Source organism: Protopterus annectens, chromosome 8.part0, assembly GCF_019279795.1.
Source record: "Protopterus annectens isolate FY-2018-M chromosome 8.part0, PAN1.0, whole genome shotgun sequence".
In the NCBI taxonomy this organism is placed as follows: Eukaryota; Metazoa; Chordata; order Ceratodontiformes; family Protopteridae; genus Protopterus; species Protopterus annectens.
The window spans coordinates 189075958-189101907 of NC_056741.1; the positions used below are offsets into that span (position 1 = coordinate 189075958).

The 25950-nt window shown below is 39.0% G+C and overlaps 1 protein-coding gene across 1 annotated transcript in view; it reads left to right on the forward strand.

The window, feature by feature from the left end:
- Positions 1-768: 768 nt before the first annotated feature.
- LOC122808184 (scavenger receptor cysteine-rich type 1 protein M130-like) overlaps positions 769-25950 on the forward strand; it is a 272255-nt gene continuing 247073 nt past the window's right edge. The window contains exons 1-2 of the mRNA XM_044079152.1: positions 769-829; positions 2166-2480. Coding sequence (XP_043935087.1) covers positions 769-829; positions 2166-2480 — 376 coding nt within the window. The remainder of the gene's footprint in view (positions 830-2165; positions 2481-25950) is intronic.

Below are 25950 nucleotides of genomic sequence, written 5' to 3' on the forward strand. Positions count from 1 at the left end.
ATCTTATATTACTTATATTAACACCTAAGGTTTCCTTTTCTCTTTTCTTGTATTAATACATATATCCATATCTTTCAAACGTCTTTATATTAGATTACCAGTCTATTAATGAACATGTCCATTTCTATGTATTGCATCTATAAACAGTGGATTGTCTTATTTTTAAATCAATTTAGCATGCTTTACAACTTGTATATATGCTGTTTATAGTTAGGCATTGTTAATATTGAACACTAATAATTTTTGAGTCATCAGTTCTGTTGTCACTTCTTTTTATTATTACTGTTTTTTTTTCTTTGATAGTATTATTACTAAATAAAATAAATTAGAAAATAGAAAGACTTAATGATCTGTGCCTGTTCTGATGTATAGATGGATTGTCTGCATGATCCTTTTGGATTCTGTTTTATCAAACATGCTGGGTTTTAATGCATGGAGTGACTCTGAGGTTGGTCAGCTTGGAAAATGTAAAAGGAAAGTTATTTAAACACATTTGCTTGTTACTTTTAGCATGTGCAACCTCAGAGTCAGTATAGCTACTGATTAGGGATACTGAGCAAAGCCCCTAATTGGGGAAGCAGAGAGGTGCATAATCCGTCATGCACTTTTTTCTCTTTTCATCTTTTATATAACATACAATATACAACATGCTGAGGTGCAAATATCTGTACTTTTGAGAGTGCATCCATTGAGTGTTTAGTTATGATTTATAGGGAATCACTGAAAGGTGATGGTGAATCATTATTAAATGCCCGGAAGAACTAGAACATGGATAATATACCCACAAGAGTTGATCCAGTTGTTTGGGATCTAGGAACTAATGTGGACAGTAACCTAACTTTCAACCAATGTGTTCAGTGTTGTTAGAAAATCCTTTTATTACATGCAGCTAATTCACAAAGGGATTGCTTCCAGGTTTAAGATGTCATTGTCAAGTTTACTCAGCCCACATAAGGTCAGTCATTGAGTATAATGCCTCTTTGGCATTTATCTGTCCAGACACTTGCAGCAGTTTGAATGCCATCAAAGACACATTACAAAAAGGATATTAAGCTTAAAAAATTTGCTCTACATGGACATCCTCAATGTCTTGTTTCTATACTTGGTCTCTTATAAACTGTTAAGAGGTGACATGTGTTTGACATATAAGACTTACTCTGACCCAATACTAATGGACCAAGTACACATTAGAGAGCCAAATGACTTCAGAAACACTTGTTTAAGGGATCTAGACCTGTTCTGCAACATCAAAAGAATGGTTTTGATGGACAGATATATCTTGCTAGTTATACCATTGCACTGGAACAGACTCTCCATCTAAGTAAAACAAAGCTCATCCCTGTCCAAAATGAAGTGCTGTTTGAATCTATGCATCTAACAGGAAATTTACCTATGGGCTCTCACTGTACTACTAATGGATAGAGTCAGCTCCTGAATTATTTAACCGCTAAATGAGGACTTTCTAAGTATCTATGGTATGATGCTAGTTAATACCACTAGAAATAATCAAAATATAGTGCATGAGTGGGTATTAACCTAAAGACTAAACAAAACAGGTAATTCTAATCATCAAACAGGAAATTTGACTGTGCTTAAAATGTCCTGTAACCTATGAACCTATAAGATCATAGAAGGGTAAAAAAGGAAATTTCTCTTTACCTGCAATATTATGTAGAGTCAAATATATTTAAAGATGTAGGAGCTTTTGTTGTCCAGCTGGTTTTCTTATATAAAAAATAGTTTCTGTATTTTTTCTTTCATTTAATATGGTGACTGTTTACTTTCAATGGAACTATTTCTGACAAAAGTAAAGCAAAGCTGATATTTAGCCATTGTTCCATTTGCACAATGACTGCAAGCTCTACACACTTTGTCTTCTTCCATATTGTGGATATTATAATTCATCCCCACCACATGGTGTCATTCTTGAGCTTGCTTATTACGATTATAACTTTAGGGTAATAGGACATTCTTTATCTTCAATGCCTTTTCAGTTTTGTCTCTTACTTCAAGGTAGACAACAAAAATGTAAGCTACTTACATCAACTGAACTTCCAGATGACAACTCCAGGCTGATGCACTGCAGAAGCGTAGAGTGATATTCAAACACAGCGTTAACAATAACACAGATTAATAAATACCTTGTATGTGTTTTTCATTAACAGAACACAAGGAAGTACGACTAGCTGAAGGAAATAACAAGTGCCAAGGAAGAGTGGAAGTAAAGTATGGAGATACATGGCACACAGTATGTGACCGATATTTTGACCACATGGATGCTTCTGTCATCTGCTACGGACTGGGGTGTGAACATCCAAAAGACATACTAAAAGGTGCTCATTTTGGGAAAGGAAATGATAAAATATTGGAGCATAATATCCAGTGCAAAGGAAATGAATCACATCTATTCTTCTGTAAGCTGTCATCTATAGAGCTTCACAACTGTTCACATGCAGATGATGTCGGATTAATATGTAGAGGTAAGTGTTGTAAACTCATATATATTGTCCTGCCTCCAGACAGTTATTTTAGACTTCAAATGTGATCTGAGTAATGCTTTAAGTGGATGTTTGTAGTGAAAGTTTTTGGTAAATAGTGAAGAACATCTAGAGTTTAAAGATAGATTACAGTTATTGCTATTTCAATGATATACATACTGTGATGTAGCTGTATTAATTTTCCACCAGGCAATGTATTTAGTTTCATGTTTGTTTAAATAATGTTACAGTGATGATAGACAGAACAATGGATGCACAACAACTCCTCATACCACTGAATATTTTCCATTTTCAAAAGGTAACACAAGCAGACAGTTGTCAGTTCTGAAAATAAGTGTCTGTAAAGCTATGTAATAACCTGCCACAATAATTGAGTCCATTTCTCAGAAACATTCATTAAATCTTGGGATCATTACCCCTACCCAGCATGGCTTCCACCCTCACCACAGCACCACTACCACTCTCATTTCCTTTGCTGCCTCCATCTCTCTCTAGCCAGAGCTAATAATGCACTAGTGCCCTGCCTCTTCCTACACCTCTCCAAACCCTCTGACACTGTCTCCCACCCTATCCTCCTCTCCATGCTTTCTCAATTAAACCTTTGTCATGTAACTATCTCCTGGTTCACCAGCTACCTCAGTAACAGACAGCAATCCATCAAATGGCTCTCTGCTCTATCCCCTTTTCTCCCCATAAAAATGAGTGTCTCACAAGGCTCAATTCTTGGCCTTCTTTATAACATTTTTACTAACCAACTCCATACATCCTGTCCCCAGTCATCCCTCATACAGCATGCGGATGACTCCACTATCATCACCATTGCTGATAACCCTTCTGACCTACTCACCCTAATTTAAACCTCTTTTAACCTCACTGAAATGTGACTTACTAACAACCAACTTATACTAAACCCTAAAAAGACAAAGCTCCACATATTCCTACCCAAATCTCTCTACCATCTTAATCTTCTTTTACCATCTATTAACTAAACAACACCACTATCACACTTGAAACACACGCAAAGCTCCTTGGAGTGATCATCGACAACCAACTGAAGTTTGACCTCTATGTACACCACTGTATTAGGAAAACCCACCAGAAGCTCGGCCTACTTTACAGAAACAAAAGTTTTTTTACCCAACTCCAGAATTTCACTTACCCAGGCTTATCTTCTCCCTAACCTCTTCTATAGCTCTCAAATCCTTACTCACTTACAGTCCTTTCTATGTCCAGACTTGAAACCACATGCAACAAAGCAGCCAGTTTTTACAGCCAACTTCCCTCCAGATCACACCACTGTCTTGCTCTCCAGTCAGGTTAGCATTTCACAACCAACTCTAGTTTAGTCAAATCCTTTTCATCCACACTATCCTAAACAAGCTTTCCTCCTGTCCTAGCATATCCTCTCTCATCTCCCTCTATAACCTACCACACTCCCTCAGAAGCTCTGACCAATATCCCTTACAAATTCACAAACCTAAAAAGTCTTTTGGACAAAACCTATACCACTTCTGGCTCTATCATGGAGTATGATTCCCATAGCCTCAGATATGTCACCCCTGCTCATGAATTCAAGACATCTCTCAGAAATAACCTATTCAGTACTTGAATATGTCCCTGCAATCTCCCCATCTGAAATCTTCCCTACCCACTCTCCTCCTATACTATTCTCCCACCCTTACCTTCCTTCCTATTTTTTCCTGTCCCACAATTCCACTATCTCTTCTACCTTTCTGTATATTTCTACAATAACCTGTTATTCTGCACTTCTTTGACACATTGCTCCTTCACACCTCCCTAACACTTAATACTTATCTGAATTGTATCATTTTCCAAGATATATATATATATATATATATATATATATATATATATATATATATATAGATACACACACACACATATATATTATTTTTTTATTTTATTTGCATTTTGTTTACCGGGAAAGTTCATTGGCCCAAAATAACCCATTTTCAGTGGAAGCCCGGGCAGAAAAGCTCCCGAGTACAAAATTACAAACAATAAGTATATAAATAATGCAGAGTAAAAACCCCTGAGAGAAGTATATAATACTATGCTCTGAACAATAAATATAAACTGAACAATCAGTATAAAGTAAGGCTCTACATAGTATACTGTCTCTGTTATCACTATCTACAGTAGTAGTACTATCTCATAAAAAAAAAATAATAATAAGGTTGATAAGAAAAAGCTTTGCATATGTATTCTGTGGGGGACTTGGTGCAGGGATACATCCAGCATGAGGCTAGGTGGCTTTGAAGGGAAGTTTTGAAAGAGGTGGGATTTGAGTTGTTCTAATGGATAGAGACAAGCATTCCAGTTCTTGGCAAATGAGAATGATAAAGAAGCTGTCCAGTGGGAGGTTAGATTTGTGACCCTGCAAGAGCTTCTGATCCCCTGATCTAAGAGGCCTGTTTGGGTGGTAGTAGCTGAATATTGAGCTTGGGGAAGAACAGTCCAGGGGTCTAAAGAGTATTTTCTGAGATGTGGTTAGTTGTAAGTAAGAGATGTAGTTTGGTAGTTTTAGCCATTTCAGTGACTTAAGAGCAGTGCAGTGATGGGTTAAGTATTTAGAACTGGTTGTAAATTTGGCACTTGCATTGTAGCATGTCTCAAGTTTGAATTCAGAAGAGCTTTGGATATTGGTAAGTAGAGGGGCACTGTAGATGAAAGAGGGTAATAGGTAAGTTGTGGCTAGGGTTATTTTTGTGGATGGGCTTAGGAAGTGACAGTGGTGCACAGCAACAGTTATTCCACTCCACAAATGTGGAGCCACAACAGACCCCGGGAACTATTGCCCCATAAGCCTGACTAGCTTGGTCTGCAAGGCTATGGAGTGCATCATCATGGAACTCATTAACAGAGACATTGGGAACCTCCAAACACTGGACCCTACCCAGTTCAGCTTTAAGGGCAGATCACACCTCCTTAACCTGGTGGACTTCTTTGAGACAGTTACCAAAGCTGTAGACGAGGGAAAGGTGGTACACACAGCCTACCTAGACCTTTCAAAGTCCTTTGACACCATTCCACATTCTGGTATTATAGACAAGCTCACCAGCCTGAACATAAACCCCTATGTCACAAGATGGGTTGCCAATTGGCTCATGGACAGAACCCACATGGTGAGAGTTGCAGGAGCTAGGTCTGACTCTAAACTGGTTACAAGTGGCATTCCCAAGGGCTCAGTCCTAGGACCTTTCCTGTTCGGCATATACTTCTCAGAGGTACAGACAAGCATAGGAGGACTATGGCTGACCAAGTTCCCAGATGACTGCAAACTAGGGGCTATAATTTTCTCACTGGCTGACAGAGACATCCTCCAAAAGAGTCTCACTGAGACGGATACCTGGTGTCAAAATCATGGCCTCAAGCTAAATGCCAAAACGTGCATAGTTATTCCCTTTGAAAAAAACAAAGTACCCACAAACTACCACATTGGTGGTAGTCCCCTAAATATGGAAAATGTAATAAGGGATCTAGGGACCCAAGTAGACAGTAATCTCTCCTTTGATAATCACATTGCCAAACTGGTTAGAAAATCATTCTATGTGGCCCACCTAATCACAAAAGGGTTTGCATCCAGATCAAAAGAGGTCATTGTGCCCCTCTACTCATCACTTATCAGACCCATCATAGAGTACAATGCCCCATTTGGGATGTACCTTACAAGACACCTGCAACAGCTGGAAAGACCACAGAAGTACCTCACCAAGAGGATCACTGGCCTCAAACAGATGCCCTATGCAACTCGACTGAAGAAACTCCAGCTGTACTCGGTTGCATACCACCTGCTCAGAGGTGATCTCTGCCTGACATATAAGGCCATGTCCAACCCAGAATTGATGTATATGCTCCACCTAAAGAACACCTTATCCCCTCGAGCCACACACTCTGGGGATCTAAACCTCACCATAACAATAAATAGGACGTGCTGCAGGGATAGATTCCTGTCCCAGAGACTTCCCATGCTTTGGAACAAGATTCCAATCTACATTAGGCAGAGCTCCTCGCTAGCACTCTTCAAGAGAAACCTTGACGAGTGGATGGGAAATAGAAAGTTTACCCAGGGGATGACTTCAGTGGCTCTGCTGGACAGAAGCACAGGGAACTAATCTAGGTGGCGGTGAAAGCCAACACATTCTGGCTAGGCTTATAAATGCCTTTGGGCAGATAGCCTAGTACCTACCTATGAACCTATGAACCTATGTCCATAGAGGATTCCAAGTTTAAGATGTGTTTTGCGAATGTTGTGTTGTATATGCAGGTTGAATTTCATATGTTCATCGATAGTGACTCCAAGGAGCTTTGTATGGTTGACGACTTTGTTAAAGACTTACTATGAGAATAGATAGTGAACTTAGTTTTTGTTTTCTTAGGGGTGAATAGTATGATTTTTGGTTTTATTTGGTTTCAGGGCTAGGTGGCTGTTGTGCATCCAGGATTCAGTGGAGGTCAGAGGAGAAGGCCTTTTGAGTTAGTTGAAGTAGATCAGAGATGGAGTCAGCAGAGCAGACAATAATAGAATTGTCTGTGTATTGAATGACAGATCCTTGAGATAGAGATGAGTGGAAATTGTTTATGAATATGTTGAACAAAAGTGGTCCAAGTATGGATCCTTGGGGGATTCCAGTAGGCGTGTTGAGGAAAGAAGCGATACAGTTTTGCCATCTGACAGCCTGTTGTCTTTCATTTAAGTAATTAGAGAACCAGTTTAATGTGGGGAGGGAAAGACCAATCTTAGAGAACTGGGTTTAATTAGGTAAAGGGTGAGAAACAGTATTGAATGCTTTGGATAGGTCAAGGAAGAGGATGGAGACAATTTTGCCAGCGTCATGGGCTCTGTTGATGGTATCTATAAAGGAGAGAAGGGCAGTTGTATTACTATGGCCAGGTGTGAAGCCAGGTTGTAAGGGTGAGAGTATTTGGTTGTGAAGAAGATAGCTGAAAAGTTGAATACTGATGAATTTTTCTAAGATTGTGGAGATAGAGTTAGAATTGCAATAGTTTGGAAGTTAGTGATGTCAGTATTATTGCCACCTTTATAGAGAAGGGAAGGAAATGAAAGTCTTTTTCCAGGTTTTGGGAACTTATGGGTGGTTGAAGTCACCTAGTATGAGAGTGTTGGGTCAGGCCCTAATAGTTTCCAGGGTGCTTAGGAATGTGGAGTGCGAATCTTGGGATGTGGTTGGGGACCTATGGCAGGCTACGACCTGAATCGCCATCTTACCTGATGTTAGTTGTACCTAAAGTATCTCAGATGTATTATGCTGGGCTACTAGTCTGGAGGTGTGCATGTCCTTTATGAATATGGAGACACCACTGCCTTGGGAGCTTTGGTCCATGTTTTGGGGCCGAAAGGTGTGGAATGAGTTATAGCCTGGTAGTACAGGGGTGATTTCTGCTGCTTTAAACCAGGTCTCTGTTACAGCACAAATGTTGATGTTCTCCCTTTTGAGGAGTGCTTTGAGCAAATGCATCTTGAGATTTAGACTTCTAGCATTGAGCAGCATGACCCTCAGATTGCATTTAATTATAGCTGTTACAGTGGTAACTTGGTCTTTGGAACATCACCTAAAAAAGGCACTATAGGGGTAGCAAGAGCCTTAGTCAGTATCCAGAAACCCAGGAGTGACAGATGCAGTCCATCTCTAGCAAAACATCAAGGTCTGTCAATCATGTCATCCAAAGCAGACAGATACTGGATCCCCCTAGAATGACACCATAAACTTAGCCAATTGTTGAAGTCAATCATTTTCTGCTTGTACTGCGGTATCATTCTGAGTGATGGTAGGATGCTGCTCAGGGCTATTGTCATACCTGCCTGGGCCACATAATCCGAGAGATCCTCCATGTCTCTTTTCATGTAGTCCAGGGAAGGACGTCTCAGGTCATTTAAGCCCACATGGACAGTGACAGAGTCATACGTGTACTTGTTGTGGAGTGACCTGAGTGCATGTGTTATGTGTTGGATTCTGGCACCTGATAGACCGCTGACTGTTACCTTCTACTCAGTCAACCTAGTGAGTGGGACATCAGTGTGCCTCATTATTGAGTCACCTATGATTAGTGTATTGGCAAGCTGTTTTAACTTAGGGGCTTAGGTTGATGGGCACACTGTCTAGGTGAGCTATGTGTCTTGTGGTTTGTGCTGTGTTGTGGTGGTTGAGTGCATTTCTACCTTGGAGGTCTCTGCTATTTGGGTAGATTTCTGTTGAGAGCCTCTGCAAAGGTGGGTGTGTGGTTTGTGCTTTATGTGAGAGCTGTGATGGTGTGTGTTCTGGAGGGTTATGTGTTGCATGTGGTGTGGTGCAGGTGTTGACCTTCTCCTCATGACTAGCTATTCCGTTCTTGGCTTGAGAGTGCATGGCTACCAATTTGGATATATAAGTGCATCTCTCACAAGTCTGAGTGTTGGGAAGTAAGAAGAGAGGGTTGTCTGTGTACATGAGGCAGTTGCTACACTGTCTCAGAATGCCCAAGTTCACCCAGTTAATAGGAGAAAGCACAGGGAACTGACCTTTAGACATGCCAGGAGAGATGGTCATTATTACTAAGTACTGGAGCTGTTTCCGTATATATTCCTTGTACAGGAAAAATGTCACTCAAGGTATCTGAGTCTGTACAGAGCACTGCCAAACACTTGAGGGGAAACTACTACATAGACCCTGAAAATTTAAGAATGAAGGACTTAGGCAGATATTCTGAAGCTAGGAAGAAATCAAGCAGTACTTACTGAAAAATAAAGAATTAGGTTGTCAAGAATGATGAAAAAAGGGGAGTCGCGTGAATGGCTACTGCCTGGCTACTACTAATGCTGGTCTCAGCACAGCTTCACTCTGTTGGGATACCATACTCCTTGGCTTCTTCTTTCACCAGAAGCAAAATGTTAGCCTCAATCCCAAGAAGAGAAGCAGGCCATGGCCTGTTTGTTGATCCACAGTCTTGTTCCAGATTATGCAAGGGTCTGCAGGTTTGTAGCTTTTCTCTGACAGATGCCTCGAATAGCAACCAGACCAATCAGGTACATTAAGCACAGACACTCACTCTCCAACCAGAAAGACTCAGGAATCAATGGACTCTGCTCCTACTCTCACCAGGATTAGAATATAAGCACAGATTCTAAGCTGTCACCTATAAAGCAGTTATTAAGCTTTCTGGTGATCTGCAGTCTCCAGGAAATAATGTAAACTCCACTTTTTCTCTCACCTAGAGAAAACAGAAGCACTAATCTCACTATGACTACTGAGAGGCAGAATGTGGGCTCTCCAATAACTGGTGGTCTTGCAATAGATGCTTAAAGGTAAGATGAAAAAATGGTTTATCCCAAACACTGCGGTGTGCACACCACAGTGTTTATCCTAAACACTGTGGTGTGCACTAGAGGAGTTAGATGTGAAAGTAGGCAACTTAAGTTTTACCTGTCTAAAAGTTAAGTTTTAGTGGAGAGTCACTATTTTTAAAACAGCAAGGTAGATTGAAAGGGGTAGTCACTTTGTATTCTGGAATTATGGAATACAGTAAGATGGCCAATAAATTTAAATAGTTGAAGGGGGGTGACTTCACAAAATGATAATTTTGTGCTTACTCACACCAGCCAGTAAAAGCAGAGAGGAAATGAGATATATGGTCAAATTGACATAAGGGGCAGGCAACTAGAAAGGCAGTGGTGTTTAAGAACACAACAGTAACCGAGTGGGAGAGTAGGAACATTTTCTGTCTGACTCACAAGAGAATGAGCTGTGGTCTCTTTTCTAGTTTTAATATGCAGTTAAAAGCAGAATAAAAGTAAAGCACACTGTAAAGAAAACAAATCACAGTATACAAAATAAAAAAGGCAATAAAGTAATACAAAATACAACAAATAAAAGGCAAACTAACCTTTCCCTCAAAGCAAGCTGTAGCAGAGTCTGAGTGAGCCTTTCCAGTAAAGGTCTGAAATGTTTTATTTTACCCTTTAAATAGAATGTTTAGTTCCTACCTCCAACCCCTCAGTTCACAGATGATTAACCTTAACTGACCTGGTCTAACTTAGGTGTGATTCCTTAATTGACCTGTTCTAATTTCTGTCTGACTCGCAAGAGACAGAGCTGTGGTCTCTTTTCAAGTTTTAATATGCAGTTAAAAGCAGAGTACAAGAAAAACACAGTGTAAAGAAAAATCACAGTATACAAAATAGAAAAAGGCAATAAAGTAATACAAAATACAACAAATAAAAAGCAAACTAACCTTTCCCTCACAGCAAACTGTAGCAGACTCTGGGTGAGCCTTTCCAGTAAAGCTCTGAAATGTTTTATTTTACCCCTTTAGTAGAAGGTTTAGTTTCTAGATCCACCCCCTCAGTTCACAGATGAATAACCTTAACTGACCTGTTCTAACTTATGTGTGATTCCTTAATTGACCTGTTCTAATTTCTGTCTGACTCACAAGAGACAGAGCTGTGGTCTCTTTTCAAGTTTAGTAGGCAGTTAAAAGCAGACTGCAAGTAAAACAGTGTAAAGAAAACAAATCACAGTATACAAAATAGAAAAAGCAATAAAGTAATACAAAATACAACAAATAAAAAGCAAACTAACCTTTCCTCACAGCAAACTGTAGCAGAGTCTGGGTGAACCTTTTGGAGTAGGTAAAGAAGGTATTAAAAAGGGAGGTATTTTTTCAGGAGATTTGTCAGGGTGAGGGCAGGGATTTTTTTTTTGTCTTGCTTAAGTAATGAGGTAACAGAATTCCAGAATTCTTTTGGGTTCTGCTTGTGGTTTGATAGAAGTTTTAGGTAATGTTCTTTTTTTATCTTTTTTGGCTAGCATTTTTAACTGATTGCGAAGTTGCTTGAATTTTAGTAGGTCTGTGGTATTTCTGTTTGCTTGCCATAACTTCCATATTTTGTCTCTGGCATACATGATAAGTCAAGTAGGCTTGGATAGCCAAGGGGAATAGGTACACATACAGGTGTGAGGCTATTTAGGGTGTTCATGATGATGATGTTGAAGTAATCAACAGCTTCATTAAAAGGGAGGGATTTTAGTAAATGCCAATCTGTTGTTTTTAGAATATTGTTGAACGTTACAGGAATGGGCGGCCACGGTGCTGCAGTGGTTACCATTGCTGCCTCACAGCGAGAGGTTCTCTGGTTTGATTCTTGGCTGGGGTGCCTTCTGTGTGGAGTCTGCATGTCCTCCCTGCAGTTGCATGGGTTTACTCCGGGTGCTCCAGTTTCCTCCTGCATCCCAAAAGACATGCTGTAGGTGGATTGGACACTCTAAATTGGCCCTAGGTGTGTGTGTGTGTGTGTGTGTGTGTGTGTGTGTGTGTGTGTGTGTGTGTGTGTGTGTGTGTGTGTGTGTGTGTGTGTGTGTGTGTGTGTGTGTGCCTTCTGTGGAAGGTTGGGGGCCGGGCTGGCAACTCAACTGCCAATCATTCTGTGGGCCATTGTTCTGCTGTGGCGACACCTAACCGGGAAAAACTGAAAAAAGAAGAAGAAGTTGAAGGTTACATGGTTGAATGAGGTCAAATTCCTTGTTTGTTTATAATGATGTCAGTTTTGACTGGAGGGGGAAGCACTGTTAATAAAGACTGTGAGATGGCCCCTAAGGGTGTTTGGGAATGTTCCAGCTAAGGATATTTTGCTGGGGATTGTAACCAGAATCCAGTCTAAAATATATCTGGTATCATTTCCATTGTTGGGTCTAACGGGGGAATTTGATGAGCTGGGTGAAGCTGAAAAGATTACTATTTGAGGGTGGGTGGTTTGAGTTGAGTTCCAACCAGTTGATATTTACGTTGCTTAGTATGATTTTTAATACTGATAGAAATCTAAGTTAGGGTATCTTCTAATATGAGAATGTTGTTTCCAGGAGGTATGTAGAAAGCTAGTATACAATGTTATTTTGCTGTTATTCATATTTAGGAAAGTTATGAGTATGTCTGCATTTGAGAACTGTGGTATAGAGTTAGTAAATAGAACTAGATAGTGAGTGTGGCACAAAAGAAAGGCAACACCACCTCTTTTTTTATAGGACCTGTCTAATCTTATTGTTTGAAAGCCTGGAGGGAGAAATTCAGTGTCTTTGATATGGAGTTTTAGCCATGTTTCAGTGGTCGCCGTAATGTCTGGTTGTTAGTAAGTGATCCATGCGTGAAAGTCTGACATTTCCTAACAAATGCTTCAGAGATTTAAAGTTACTATACATAATGACTTGTGGGAGTCAGTCTTGATAGGTGTGGTGGGTTGGTTGATTGTAGTGGGCCCTGGATTGGTGTGTATGTCGCCACATAATGGTACGGTGGAAAGCTTAGAGGTGTAGGTAGTTGAAAAGGAGATGGGGTTTGGAACAGAGAGATTTAATAGGGATATAAGGAGTGTGCAAAGGAGTATGGTAGTGAGTGTGAGTGTAGTAGAAGACAACATGATATTTGGCTTTGCAGAGTTGTGACATTAACAGTAGAAGAAGCGAGAGGAGGAGCTGATTATAATGCTGTGGTTGGGTAAATAGTGAGAGTATAATGTAAGTGAGGTAGTGCTAAGGGCAAAGTTATAGCTAAATTAGAGGGAGTGAATGTTGAATAAGAAGAGGAAAGGATGTCATCAGGAGTGGAGCCTGGAGTAAGAGGAATATACTCTAGTAGCCTGATGGAGTCAGATAAGGGAGGGAGTAGTATGGAGAAGGAGTGATATAGTATAAATACATACATACACATATTTCAAGCATGTACATTAATGCCCTTCTGGCTTACCAATATACCAAAACACTTGTCCCCATAATGCCAATACTCCACAGCAGTGCAGAAAAGAAAGCCAGTAAAGGTCCAAACACCTGAAAGCAATTACAAAGCCAAGTCAAATCAATATGGTATAAAGTTTAATACAAAGTATCAACACCAAATTTTGGTTTGATTTGGTGTGGATATTTTGTATTAAACTTTATTATGTGGAATATTGGCATTTTTATTATTTACAGCATTTCCTGTGGTTACTATTATTTTATTAATTGCTCCCATGATAAGTATCCAGACTGTTCTTAAAGATATCTAAACTAGTACTTGCTTTAATGTAATTTGGTAGTCTGTTCCATGCATCAGCTACTCTGTCAGAGAACCAATTAGTACACTTCTCATTCCTGTAGAATATTCTACATAGGTTGTCTGATGATTCTCTAGTACTTTTTGATAACCCCAAACATTCCCAAAGGTAGTTGTCTCTTAATGCCCTATATAGCATAATAAGATCTCCTCTTAGATATCTTTGAGACACTGTACAAGTTCAGATATTTTAGTCTTTCATAATAACTTAAATGTTCACATCCATGGATGCCCTTGGTATATTTCCACTGTACTCTTCCCATTTTATTCATGATTGTTTCCATATTGTTATTCCAACTCAAGTTTGGATCTAATGTAACTAACAAACAATTACTTCATTATTTTTGATTTCCTAGACTTTATAACTCTTTTAGTTCTATAACTATCATTAAAGAATTGGTTGATATGATTAGAACAACTCATAACTGAATCTACCTATATACCCAGGTCCTTAAATGAGTCTACATTTTCAACCACTGTGTGCTGTATTAAATATTCACCTTTCAATTTATGTCTCCCAAATCTCATATGCTTAGTTTTAGTTGTATTTATTAGCATATTATTCTCCTGTGCCCAAATGTTCAATTTAGTCAAGTTACTTTGAGACATACATTATCTGTAACACTTGTAATCAGTTTATCCAATTTCAGGTCATCTCCATTTAGACTGTAGAACACCTCAGATGAAAAAGTTAAGTCTGAAAGATACAATCTAAACAAGTAAGGGCCTAGGACAGAGCCCTGTGGGACACCCTGACTGTAACCAAGGCTTTCACCTGTCCACTTGCTGTATGATACTTTCCGTGTCCTATTTGTAAGCCATGCAGCTATCCATCTTATCAAGAGTACATCAATTCCTAGTTGTACTAATTTATTCATAACAAATGCTTCAGAGATTTAAAGTTACTATACATAATGACTTGTGGGAGTCAGTCTTGATAGGTGTGGTGGGTTGGTTGATTGTAGTGGGCCCTGGATTGGTGTGTATGTCGCCACATAATGGTATGGTGGAAAGCTTAGAGGTGTAGGTAGTTGAGAAGGAGATGGGGTTTGGAACAGAGAGATTTAATAGGGATATAAGGAGTGTGCAAAGGAGTATTTACTTTGTCAAATGCTGAAGTTAAATCTATATAAATTACATCACAGCACACTTTTTCATTCATAGCTGTTATTATATTGTTATAGAACATCATGTTACAGGTGGTAATAGATATGTTTTCAACATATGCATGCTGATATATGGTTTCAAGTCCTGACCTATCCATTTCTGACAATAACTTATCCAGTATTACCTTCTCCATTATTTATCCACAACATGAAAGTAGACTTAAGGGTGTATATGTAAGCATGCAAAATCTGAAGGTAATACTACTCAATGCTAGAAGTCTAAACCTCAAAATGCACTCTTCGAGGCACTCCTAAAAATGGAGAACATCGATATCTGTGCAGTAACTGAGACCTGGTTCAAGGCTCCAGAGAGCACCCCTGCAATACCAGGCTACAACTCTTACCACACTTTTCGGCCACCAAACCAGGACCGAAACACTAAAGGTGGAGGAGTGTCAATATTCACCAAGGATATTCACACCACCAGGCTAGTTGGCCAACACAATGTGTCTGAAATTCTCCAAGTGCAACTAACACTAGTTAAGACTGCAATCCAAATTGTAGCTTGCTACAGATCCCCCACCATACCCCAAGATTCTCACTACACCTTTCTAAACATACTGGAAAATATTAAGATAGAACCAAACACCCTAATACTGGGTGATTTTAACTACCCTGCCATTAACTGGGAAAACTACTCATGTCCCAACACCTTTATAACGGTTCTTGGAATTCATAAATTCCAACGCCCTGGAGCAACTAATCCATAGTCCCACCAGGGCTCCAATATCCTAGACCTGGTCATTACCAACACGGAAATCAATGCTCCATACCTATGGTCACCCCTCGTTAGTCAGGTCTGACCATAAGCTAATCACCCTTAACATCCACATCCCACCCCACCCCCAGTAAAGAAACCACCATAAAAACTTCTCCAAAGCCAACTTCATGCTACTCAAGTCAGAAGTGACAAACTTCATGACACCCATGCAGACAGGAACTGAAAGTTCAACTGCTGAATCCTACACTAAGGCACTGTACGAGCACATCCACTCATGCATGAATCGCGTACATCCCAAATGGAACCAAAATGCTCTCATCCAAAAAGGAAGCCAATCTGGTGGCCCCTGCCATAAACAAACTTTACAACAAAAGGAAGAAACTTTTGCAGAAAAGAGGAAAATCCCAGGATGCAAAAAACTCCCTTACTAGCCTCAGTAAGAAACTGAGATGCCTCATAAAAGCCTCCAAAGCTAGTTACGAAAATAAAATTGCCAAAGATTCCAAAGACAACCACAAAGCATTCTATAACTATGTCAAGAATCTAAATGGCAATGCTCAGATCTGCTCTGAGCTAACACAGAATGGCATTAAATATACTGATCCGAAGGATATTGCCAATATCCTGGCAGATCGATTCAGTGCCCACTTCACCACCAATATCCTGGCAGATCGATTCAGTGCCAACTTCACCCCCTCACCCCTAAATGGCCCATCTCAATACCGGAAGATTGCCAAATTCCAGTAATAACAGCCACACAGGTACAAAACGCACTCTCTAAAGCCAAGAATACAGCATCCATGGGAGCAGATGACATCCTGGGCTGTGTACTACATGAACTACAATATGAACTGGCACCTCACCTAAGTGTCATGTTTAATCATAGTCATAGCCATAGCCTCAGGTTTCATGCCCACTGAGTGGCGCAGAGCTACAGTTATCCATCCCACAAGGGGGATCCACCTTGGGATCGGAAACTACTGTCCCATCAGTCTGACAAGCCTTATCTGCAAGGCCATGGAGTGTATTATCATGGAACTTATAAACAAAGACATTGGCAACCTTCAAACACTGGACCCCACCCAGTTTGGGTTTTTGAAGGGCCGATCTTGTCTCCTGAACCTGATTGACTTCTTTGAGTCAGTCTCCAGAGCCATGGACAATGGTAAGGTGGTCCACACAGCCTATCTAGACCTTGCCAAGGCCTTTGACATCATCCCCCACTCTGGAATCATAGATAAACTTACTAAGTTGGGCATTAATCCCTATGTCACCCAATGGGTTGCTAAATGGCTTACTGATAGAACCCACACTGTAAAAGTAGCTGACTCCAAATCCAGCTCCAGACAAGTGAAGTACCTCAGGGTTCAGTCCTGGGGCCTTGTTTGTTGGCATCTACTTCTCTGAAGACACTAGGACTCTGGCTAACAAAGTTTGCAGATGACTGCAAACTGGGAGCCATTATTGAATCCCAAATGATGTGGATACTCTACAAAAGGGCCTTACAGAAACAGATGCTTGGGTGCCAGCCCATGGCTCTCAATCAAAATGCCAAATGTGTTGTTATCCCCCCTTTGGGAAAAACATGTATCCATGAATTACCATATAGGTGGCAGTACACTAAACACAGAAAGTGTAATAAGAGACTTAGGGACACAGGTGGACAGTGGTCTCACCTTCGATAAGAGACTTAGGGACACAGTGGACACAGTGTCTCACCTTCCGATACCACATCCACACCAGTCAGGAAATCCTTCTATGATGTGGCACACCTCATCACGAAGGGCTTTTCATCCAGAAAAAGGAGGCCATTGTCCCTCTGTACTCATCCCTCATTAGACCCATTATTGATTACAACTCCCCATTTCCTATGTTCCTCTCAAGACATCTGCAACAACTGGAAAGGCCTCAGAAATACCTCACTAAAAGAATCACAGGCCTAAAGCAGATGCCCTCTTCGCTGACCCCCTTAAAAAATTCCAGCTATACTATATATCGTCGCCTCAGAGGCGGCGATCTCTGCTGGATAACATACAAGGCCATTTCAAACCCAGAGCTGTTGGACATCCTACACTTAAAGAAATCCCAATCCCTCAGGCTACACGCTCCAGGGGATCTAAACCTGTCAATCAAATAAAACAAAGGAGCTACACGCTCAGGGATCTAAAACCTTCATCACACAAAACAAACCATGCTGGAGGGATAGGTTCCTGACCCAGAGACTCCCCAGACTCTGGAATAGATTGCCCATACATGTCAAGCAGAGTGCCTCTTTGGACCTCTTCAAGAGGAACCTTGACGATTGGATGGGAGAAAGGAAATTCACCCCAGGGATCACGTCAGTCGCCCTGCTAGACAGGGGGGAGGAAAAAAAAAAATGCGGAAGAAATAGCCAGGGAATTGTTATGGCTAGGCTTGTATAGGCCCTAGGGCTGATAGCCTAGTACCAACCTATGAACCTATGAACCTATATGACTCTGGGTTTGTCCTACTCCCATTTCCTTTAAAGACAGATTTAATAAGTGCATCTCTCCAAACTTGAGGAATCCTCCCATATTTATATGACCTAGTGAATAATAGATGTAATGGTACTGTAAGTTCTTGCTGAAGTGTTCTTAGGTTATTATTACTAATTTCATCTTCTCCCTGTGCTCTGTTTGGATCCAGTTTGCACATTTCTTTTTCAATATATTCTAATTTGATTCCAGTATCTGGGGTTACCTGGATGATACTAGGACAACTTATCACCCCTTCTGTGGAGCCAAACTGTTTTGCATAAGGTTCATAGGTTCATAGGTTGGTACTAGGCTATCGGCCCTAGGGCCTATACAAGCCTAGCCATAATTCCCTGGCTGTTTCTTCCCACAATATTTACTTTGTAAATACATTTATAATCTGTTGTGTCTGAGAATACATTTGAGAATCTGCACACACTTTATCAGTCTGTGTGTCTTTACTCCGTCCACATCTTTTGTATCTATAAAACGGTTTCCTACTATTCTCAATATCTTTATATACATTTTTTTCAATTTGTTCTTGATCTTGTCTTACACTTTGCTTAATTTATTTGTTCAGCTTGTTTATTTCAGTTTTCAAAGTTGTAGTTTGACCACTCTTCCATTTCTTATATTTTTTTGCCTCTCACCTTAATCAGATATCTTGTTCTTATGGAAATATACCCCCCTGATGCTGGATGCCTAGATCCTGATGTTAAACATTTTTTTGATTTTTTGCACTCAAACAATTTCTCTTTCAAAACTTTCCACATTCCAGCTACAGTTTTTCCACTGAACACCTCACTCCAGTTAGTTTGTCATAGTGACTGCTTAGTAGTCAAAGAAGATATTCAGATGGAATAGGGGTGGGGTAAAAGATACGCAGGAGTGGTGTAAGTAGGAAGTATGTTGGAGGAAGTGACAAGGAGCAGTATGAGAGATACATAGAATTAGTGATAGGATATGTATATTCATATATATGTTATTATATATTATATTGATCATCTCTCTCTCTCTCTCTCTATATATATATATATATATATATATATATATATATATATATATACACACACACACACAGATAAATAGCTATAGCTATATATATGGTTGTTGTTGAGTTCACAAAGAGTTTATGTGGTTTAGAGGAAAAAGCCAGTACAGTTATGGAAAATCAGCTGACAGAACAATGCTGGTTTCTTTTTATCTGCCAGTAGGGAATTTGCCCTTTCCCAGAGGTGGCATCATCTCAGTTTTGATATATATATAATTATGAGAGTATTTGCCTTTTTTTTTAATTAGTTGTGTTTCTTGTGTTTGTATTTGATCACTTTAGGAACAATTTTTTTTTTCAGTTTTGTAAGACATACTTATAGGTTTATTTATGTATACATATACCTGTATCTAGCTATCAATCTATATCAGTATATCTTTAGATATCTATACATCTGTATCGATCTGCATATCTATATCTATATATACCTATAGCTATCTACCTATATATATATATATATATATATATATATATATATATATATATATATATATATATATATATAAATATATATATATATATATGGAGTTAGTGGTAATAGTCGATTTCACATTACATTGATATGGTTAATGTCAACACAGTAATACTGAATCACAACATGACACCTGTGCATGCTCTGATGTTACTTCTCATAGTATGGATTAATACAAAAAATTGTTTTGCAGTGGGCAAACTTCCCTGTAAACCTCATGGCCCCATATAATTATTTATAGTAAGTCTAAGATGTCACAGTCGCCAAGAAAGATGCATAGTCCCCTTCTCAGTGTATTAGCCTTTATCGCACAACTGTTGACCATCTGATTTGTCAAACAAAGTGGGTACACAATACAGAGGTCAACCTTAGTGATAAGAGTCCACCCTTATTGAACCCATATTTCCAAATACACACACACACACACACACACACACATATATATATATATATATATATATATATATATATATATATATATATATATGATAAAATATTCAAGAGGTACTAATGAACACTATATAAAATAAAAAACAACTCTACATAAATACATATCTATATATCTATATTATTATTATTATTATTATTATTATTATTATTTCACATGAGAAACCTTAGAATTTATGTATTCTATTTTGTTTGATCCTGATTGATATTAAAATCACTGCTAGGTGTATTCTTCCATTCATGCTACATAGCATAAAATGAAGATCTACTACAATATGGACACTATAGTGAAGTTATACTACATATACAGTATGTTCAGGTCTTTACAGAGAGACAACTACATTGATTTACCAGCTAATGTGACAAATCCACCTGAAATCCCTCAAAGGGATTTAATTTTGTACATAACTCATAACTGTCTTATATTATTAGTCCTAACTACCATAATATATCTTGAATAAACAGGCATTGAATAATTTATTTTCTCACTTTTGCAATACACAGTAAGTGATACTATAATGATTAATATTGTCAGAATTAATACATCAACTATTCGATATTTTAAAATAATTCCTCTTCATCTGGAAAACAAATATGTAATCCAATTTGTCATGGTCATCTTAAATGTAATGTTTTTAACAGTCTCAAAAGTACTATTAGCTAATACATCCAATATTTTGAACAATTTGTGTAGTTCCCAAATAGCTTTGTCTGCTCCACAGACAGGAAATATACCTGCTACAGCTATTTACACAGTGACGTTGAATGTCTTTAACTTTTGATGAATGGATGACGTGTCTAAAACCTGTATATTACTTTGCATATATTCTGTATTCAAATCTCTTCTGACTTCATGATTCCTAAAACTATTCTGACTGGGCAGTTTTTTAATATGTCTTATATCTGCTATACATATGTAACAAGAACCATACCAATTTAGTGGAAAACATTTGTAAGTCCTCTTTCCACACAGATAATACATGTGCCTTTAAGAATAATTTCCATGCCATCTTTTCTGTTCTAAAATTAGCATGAAGAAAATACTTCTATATTGTATCAATTTGTTCCTGTAAATATTCAGTAAGGTCTCAATGTATAAACTGATAATTCTGTATTTTTGCCCTCTATGTTTCGGTGCACTGTAACTGTAAACTCATATTGAGCAGAACTCCATATGTTTTGCATTGCAGATCCATTTCTTATTATACCACAATATTTCGCTTTTGTAACAAATAAATACTTTAGTCTGCTGTCCACAAATGTAAGTATTCTGTATTATTGACATTAATCTTTTTAGAAATAGTTTAATTTATATGGTTTCTTCCTTTTTTTTCATTGTATAGCTTGTCAAGGATGAAGGGTTATATCCTGAAAACTAACTATGACTAACACTAGAGGATTACCATTGACTGCCAGTGGTACATGAACAGAGATACAACACTGAAACAGATTAAGAGCAAGTGTATAGTTACAATGCAGCTTAGTAAATATATTATAAGGCGGATACCAATCTTCCCATTTCAGTACTTCCTTTTTTTGCTATGTTGTAATTTGGAAACACTACATGAATTTGAAATTCAGACTTGAATACTTCATGCTGTGATGTCACTTCTACAGGAGTATGCATCTTTGTGAGGATTCAATAAACCCTAAATGATAATGTCCACCATGTACTTGTTGCATTGTGACATGATGCGTACTCAGCCACAAAAAGTTTTAGATTCTGTAAACACTATGTAACGGTGTGCACTCATGCGTAAACATTATAAATTCTGTGGCATGCAAATTACACCATAAGTACCTGAATTGTATGGTAATGAAGTAAACTAACATTGTGGAGTGGTTCAGCAAGCTGTAAAGTAACTGTGTAGACTCTGTGCTCATGTTTCCTGTGTATTCGAAAAATCTTTGAATATAGCCACAGAAAGGAATATACATGGAAAGAAGAACAAGTAAAATTTATTAGATTTGTACAGAACTGACCTTAACATGTAACAGCAGAGACATTATTACATTATTAGAGAGGGTGGTGCTACAAAAGTAGAGTAACAATATCAACAATCCTTTGTAAGTGCTATTACATAAATGTAGCTTCACTCCCCCACTCCCATATGAAGAATATATTCATAACTGATATAGACAGCTAAAAGTGTAAACTCCATGAAACAAATGACTTATACTGTCATGTAAGCATATGGAGTATGTAGCTGACAGAATATAGTCAAATATTATCAAAACATGCATTCCTCTGTGCAGATATATAGCACAGTAATACCATCCCTTGTATTTACAACATTGGTTCCCCTTCAGTTTCCCTGCCTACATGGTTATCATCTGTGTAGATTCAGGGATGTCAGCATGGTGAAGATGCAAATGAGGTCAAAACTCATTAGAATTGCTGAATTGCAAAAAATTGTAAATGTGTTGGGATCTCGACTTTGTGTAGGTACTTCCACAGTATTTGTTTTCAATGGATGGCAACACTGACTGATGACATAGATGGTGTGTCAGGTTACACTTACAGAGGAGTACATGTAGGTCTGTGAAGGGTTAAAGTGCATGTAAGCTGTGCACAGTTCACAAGTTCTGTTTCATCCTCTGTATTTTTTGCTGAAATGTGTTGCCTTTGTCTGCTTTAAGTAATTTTTTTCTTTTTGTCATTGTTTAGATGATGAAGTGCTTATTGCAATCATGGGAAATAGAAGAATGAATGGCAGGTTTTTCTGTGCTTGTCATGTAACTATTCCAGTGGCAGCACGTATATGGGTAGGGCTGGAGTATAGATGGTCCTGAGTTTGAGTACAGGGTGTACAACCTTTCCTTCATTTTTTATGCTCTGTGTTTGCACAATATCATGAGAATGCAGGAAACTAATACCAGTTTTGCCTGTGCTTAACGTATTTATGCAAAGGTGCGCAGAGGTGAGAGGAGGTGCTTAGAGGTGCACACAGTGCACTAATGAGCAAGCAACTGGTGTGGTTAATAGATGCTAATTACAGCATAAGTAGGTGAATTGCATGTTAATGAACCAGTCTAACATTGTAAAGTTATTCAACAAGCTATACAGCATCAATATAGACTACATTCTGTTTTTTCCTGAATACTTCAATACTCATTGGAGTAGAGACAAGGAAATTTAAAATGGGCATACTGCTAAGGGTTGCTGCAGGTGTGCTCCATATGTATGTGCTACAGTCTCAAGCCAATGCTGCCGGTGCTGCTGACAATAGACCTAGGCTGAGAAGAAGAGTGTCCAGGCTAACTTTCCACATGCTACATGAGCTGGAGATTGGAGAGCACTACAGTGTGAAGAGGGACACATTACAAGAACTCTGTGAGCTGTGCTACCCTCAACTCAGAGCCAGAGCCAACTAAGGAAAACTCATCCCAGTGGACATTAAGGTATGTGTAGCCCTTAGAATCTTAGCCACAGGTACTTTTCAATGACTAATTGGAGACATGATGGGTGAGTCATAGGCATTAGCATCCAGGATCCTCCACCAGTTACTGGATGTTATGCTCATGTATGCCAGTGAACACATATATTTCCCCATAGTTCTGAAGAGAGGGCCAGCAATATGCAACAGTTTTACTGCATAACACACCACCTTATAGTACTGAGTGCTGTAGATTTCACTCATGTACACATTAAGGCAACACCTGGTGAGCAGGATAGAATCTACATCAACCACAAGAGATACCACTCCATCAACTGACAAGTCATGTATAATGCCCAGGGAGTTATCTTGAATGTGTTTGCTGGTAACCCTGGCAGTTATCATGACTCCCATATTAAAACACATCACAACTGTACAAGATGTTTGCTAGGGGGTACATCCCACAGCCATTTACTGAAGGATGCTGGCTATGCACTGGAACCGTGGCTGATGACTCCCATCAGAAGTGCACATACAGCCATGAAAGAATGCCACAATGAGTCATGTGCTCAAACCAGAAACATCATAGATCATGTGTTTAGGCTGATGAAATCACAGTTCTGGTGCCTAGATACATCTGGTGGAGCCCTGTAGTATAATCCATGCTCATGTACACAAATCTTCACAGTATGTGCTATGCTACACAATCTTATCCTGTGGAAACAGCTGCAGCAGGATCAGCAAGGGGAAGGGATACACATCCCCTTACCAATGTCTTGGTCACCACAGCCACAGCCAGAGGACTCAGAGGGAGAACCACCAGCTGCTGTGCCTGGAGGCAGATATAAGCATATTTTAGTATGCTCTTGTTTTAGCTAAGAGACAGTGCATAACACATTGACTGACCACCTAGGTGTCTAATACCTTTCGTCTACCCATATACTTATAGTAAAATTGATGCCAGACAATTCACACAACCTTTACCTCCCCATGTATTAGTTGTGGACTGCTTCCATCAGACAGAGTAAGCCCTGAACTAAAATTGTGTCAACTACTGCATTTGCAAACTAAGTTCTGAAGCTAGAGTATGTTCCTTAATAGTATTATGGCATATCCTTGTATGTCTAAACTTGGTATAGTAAGCAAGTAAATAGTGGTGGATTTATACAGAAAGTACCTTAACATGTGACAGCAGAGACTTAGTTTACTTATATTGTGTCCATTAGTAAGTATTAGGCCTCAGGCAGGAAAGATTCACACATTCATACCTCTCCAATGCATAATGATCACTGCATGGTTTCAGTTTAGCACCATACCTTTGTACTGGTAAATCATTAAAGACAGAAATTAGAAAGTAATGACACACATTGCAGTTCCTGACTTCACATCTCTTCCCAAGATCAAACAACAGGCATGAAGAGGAAGAAAAGTAAGGAGAGTAACAAGAGCATCATATCCTTGTTTGTGCCATAACAGTAACTCACCTATGCTCCCCCAGAATAACAGTATATGCTTGTATGTGCCATCTTGCCTGGTCTTCAGTTGCTGGCAACTGCATATTATATTACTCCCATAGTTAATCTCCTCACACATTCTTAGTGAATTATATGGAATGGCTTACACACTGCATGCTTCACACTACTGGTCAGATAACTGATGAATTACCAAGAAACACATAAATATAAGACAAAGCAGTATATATTTGCAAGCATAATCATAACAGGTTGTTGGATCATTAATTGAACTGTGTGTAAATATAATGAAGATAATTAAATGTACAAATAATATCTGATGGTTTTGAAGCAATGTGCATTTTTTGCAATCCATTGTCTGAAGAATGACTTTGGATCTTTGCTGCAAATCTGTTTGTGTGGCAAAGAAGAATAAGACATCCAACCTGTTTACTAAAGCTGCATTGTTGCTTGCTTACAGTTTTGTAATCTCAGAATGCATTCTTTATAACAACTGTAGTCATATTATTGTTTGTGTGTGTGTGTGTGTGTGTGTGTGTGTGTGTGTGTGTGTGTGTGTGTGTGTGTGTGTGTATGTATGTATGTACGTCCAGGATTCAGCAAACTCTGCACGGTGTGCAGGAGCTGCACTGCAATCCAGCAATAAGCTTCTGGGATGTGCATGAGCGCTCCTGCACGCACACAGCTCCTGTATGCAAATTACCCCATTTGCAGGTGAAAACCATGCAAATGAGATGAATTTGTGATCCAGGAAGCTGGCAGGCCTAGTGTAGTCTGCAGAAATGTACTCGGTTAGTAACCGAGTACATTTCTGCAAACTACAAAACGGAGCCATGACAGCTTTAAATAAAGGGTGTATATAATGTGGAAACTATGCCAATGGCCAGATATATGGCCACTGGCATGCAAAAAAAAAAATAACTTTTATTTTTTTAGCTGATTTTTGGCTGTATAAGCATAGGGCAGTTGTGCGCAAATAGGATTGGATGAAAAAAATAAATAAATAAACCTAAAATAAGCATTTTATCCAAAAATCACAATTTTGTCATTATACTCAATGGCAGGCAGAAATCAACATTGCCGTGAATAGTGGTTGCTAAGGGGGAAGGCTCAGTGTGGGACTTGTAACTAGGCATTATCCGGCAATCCTA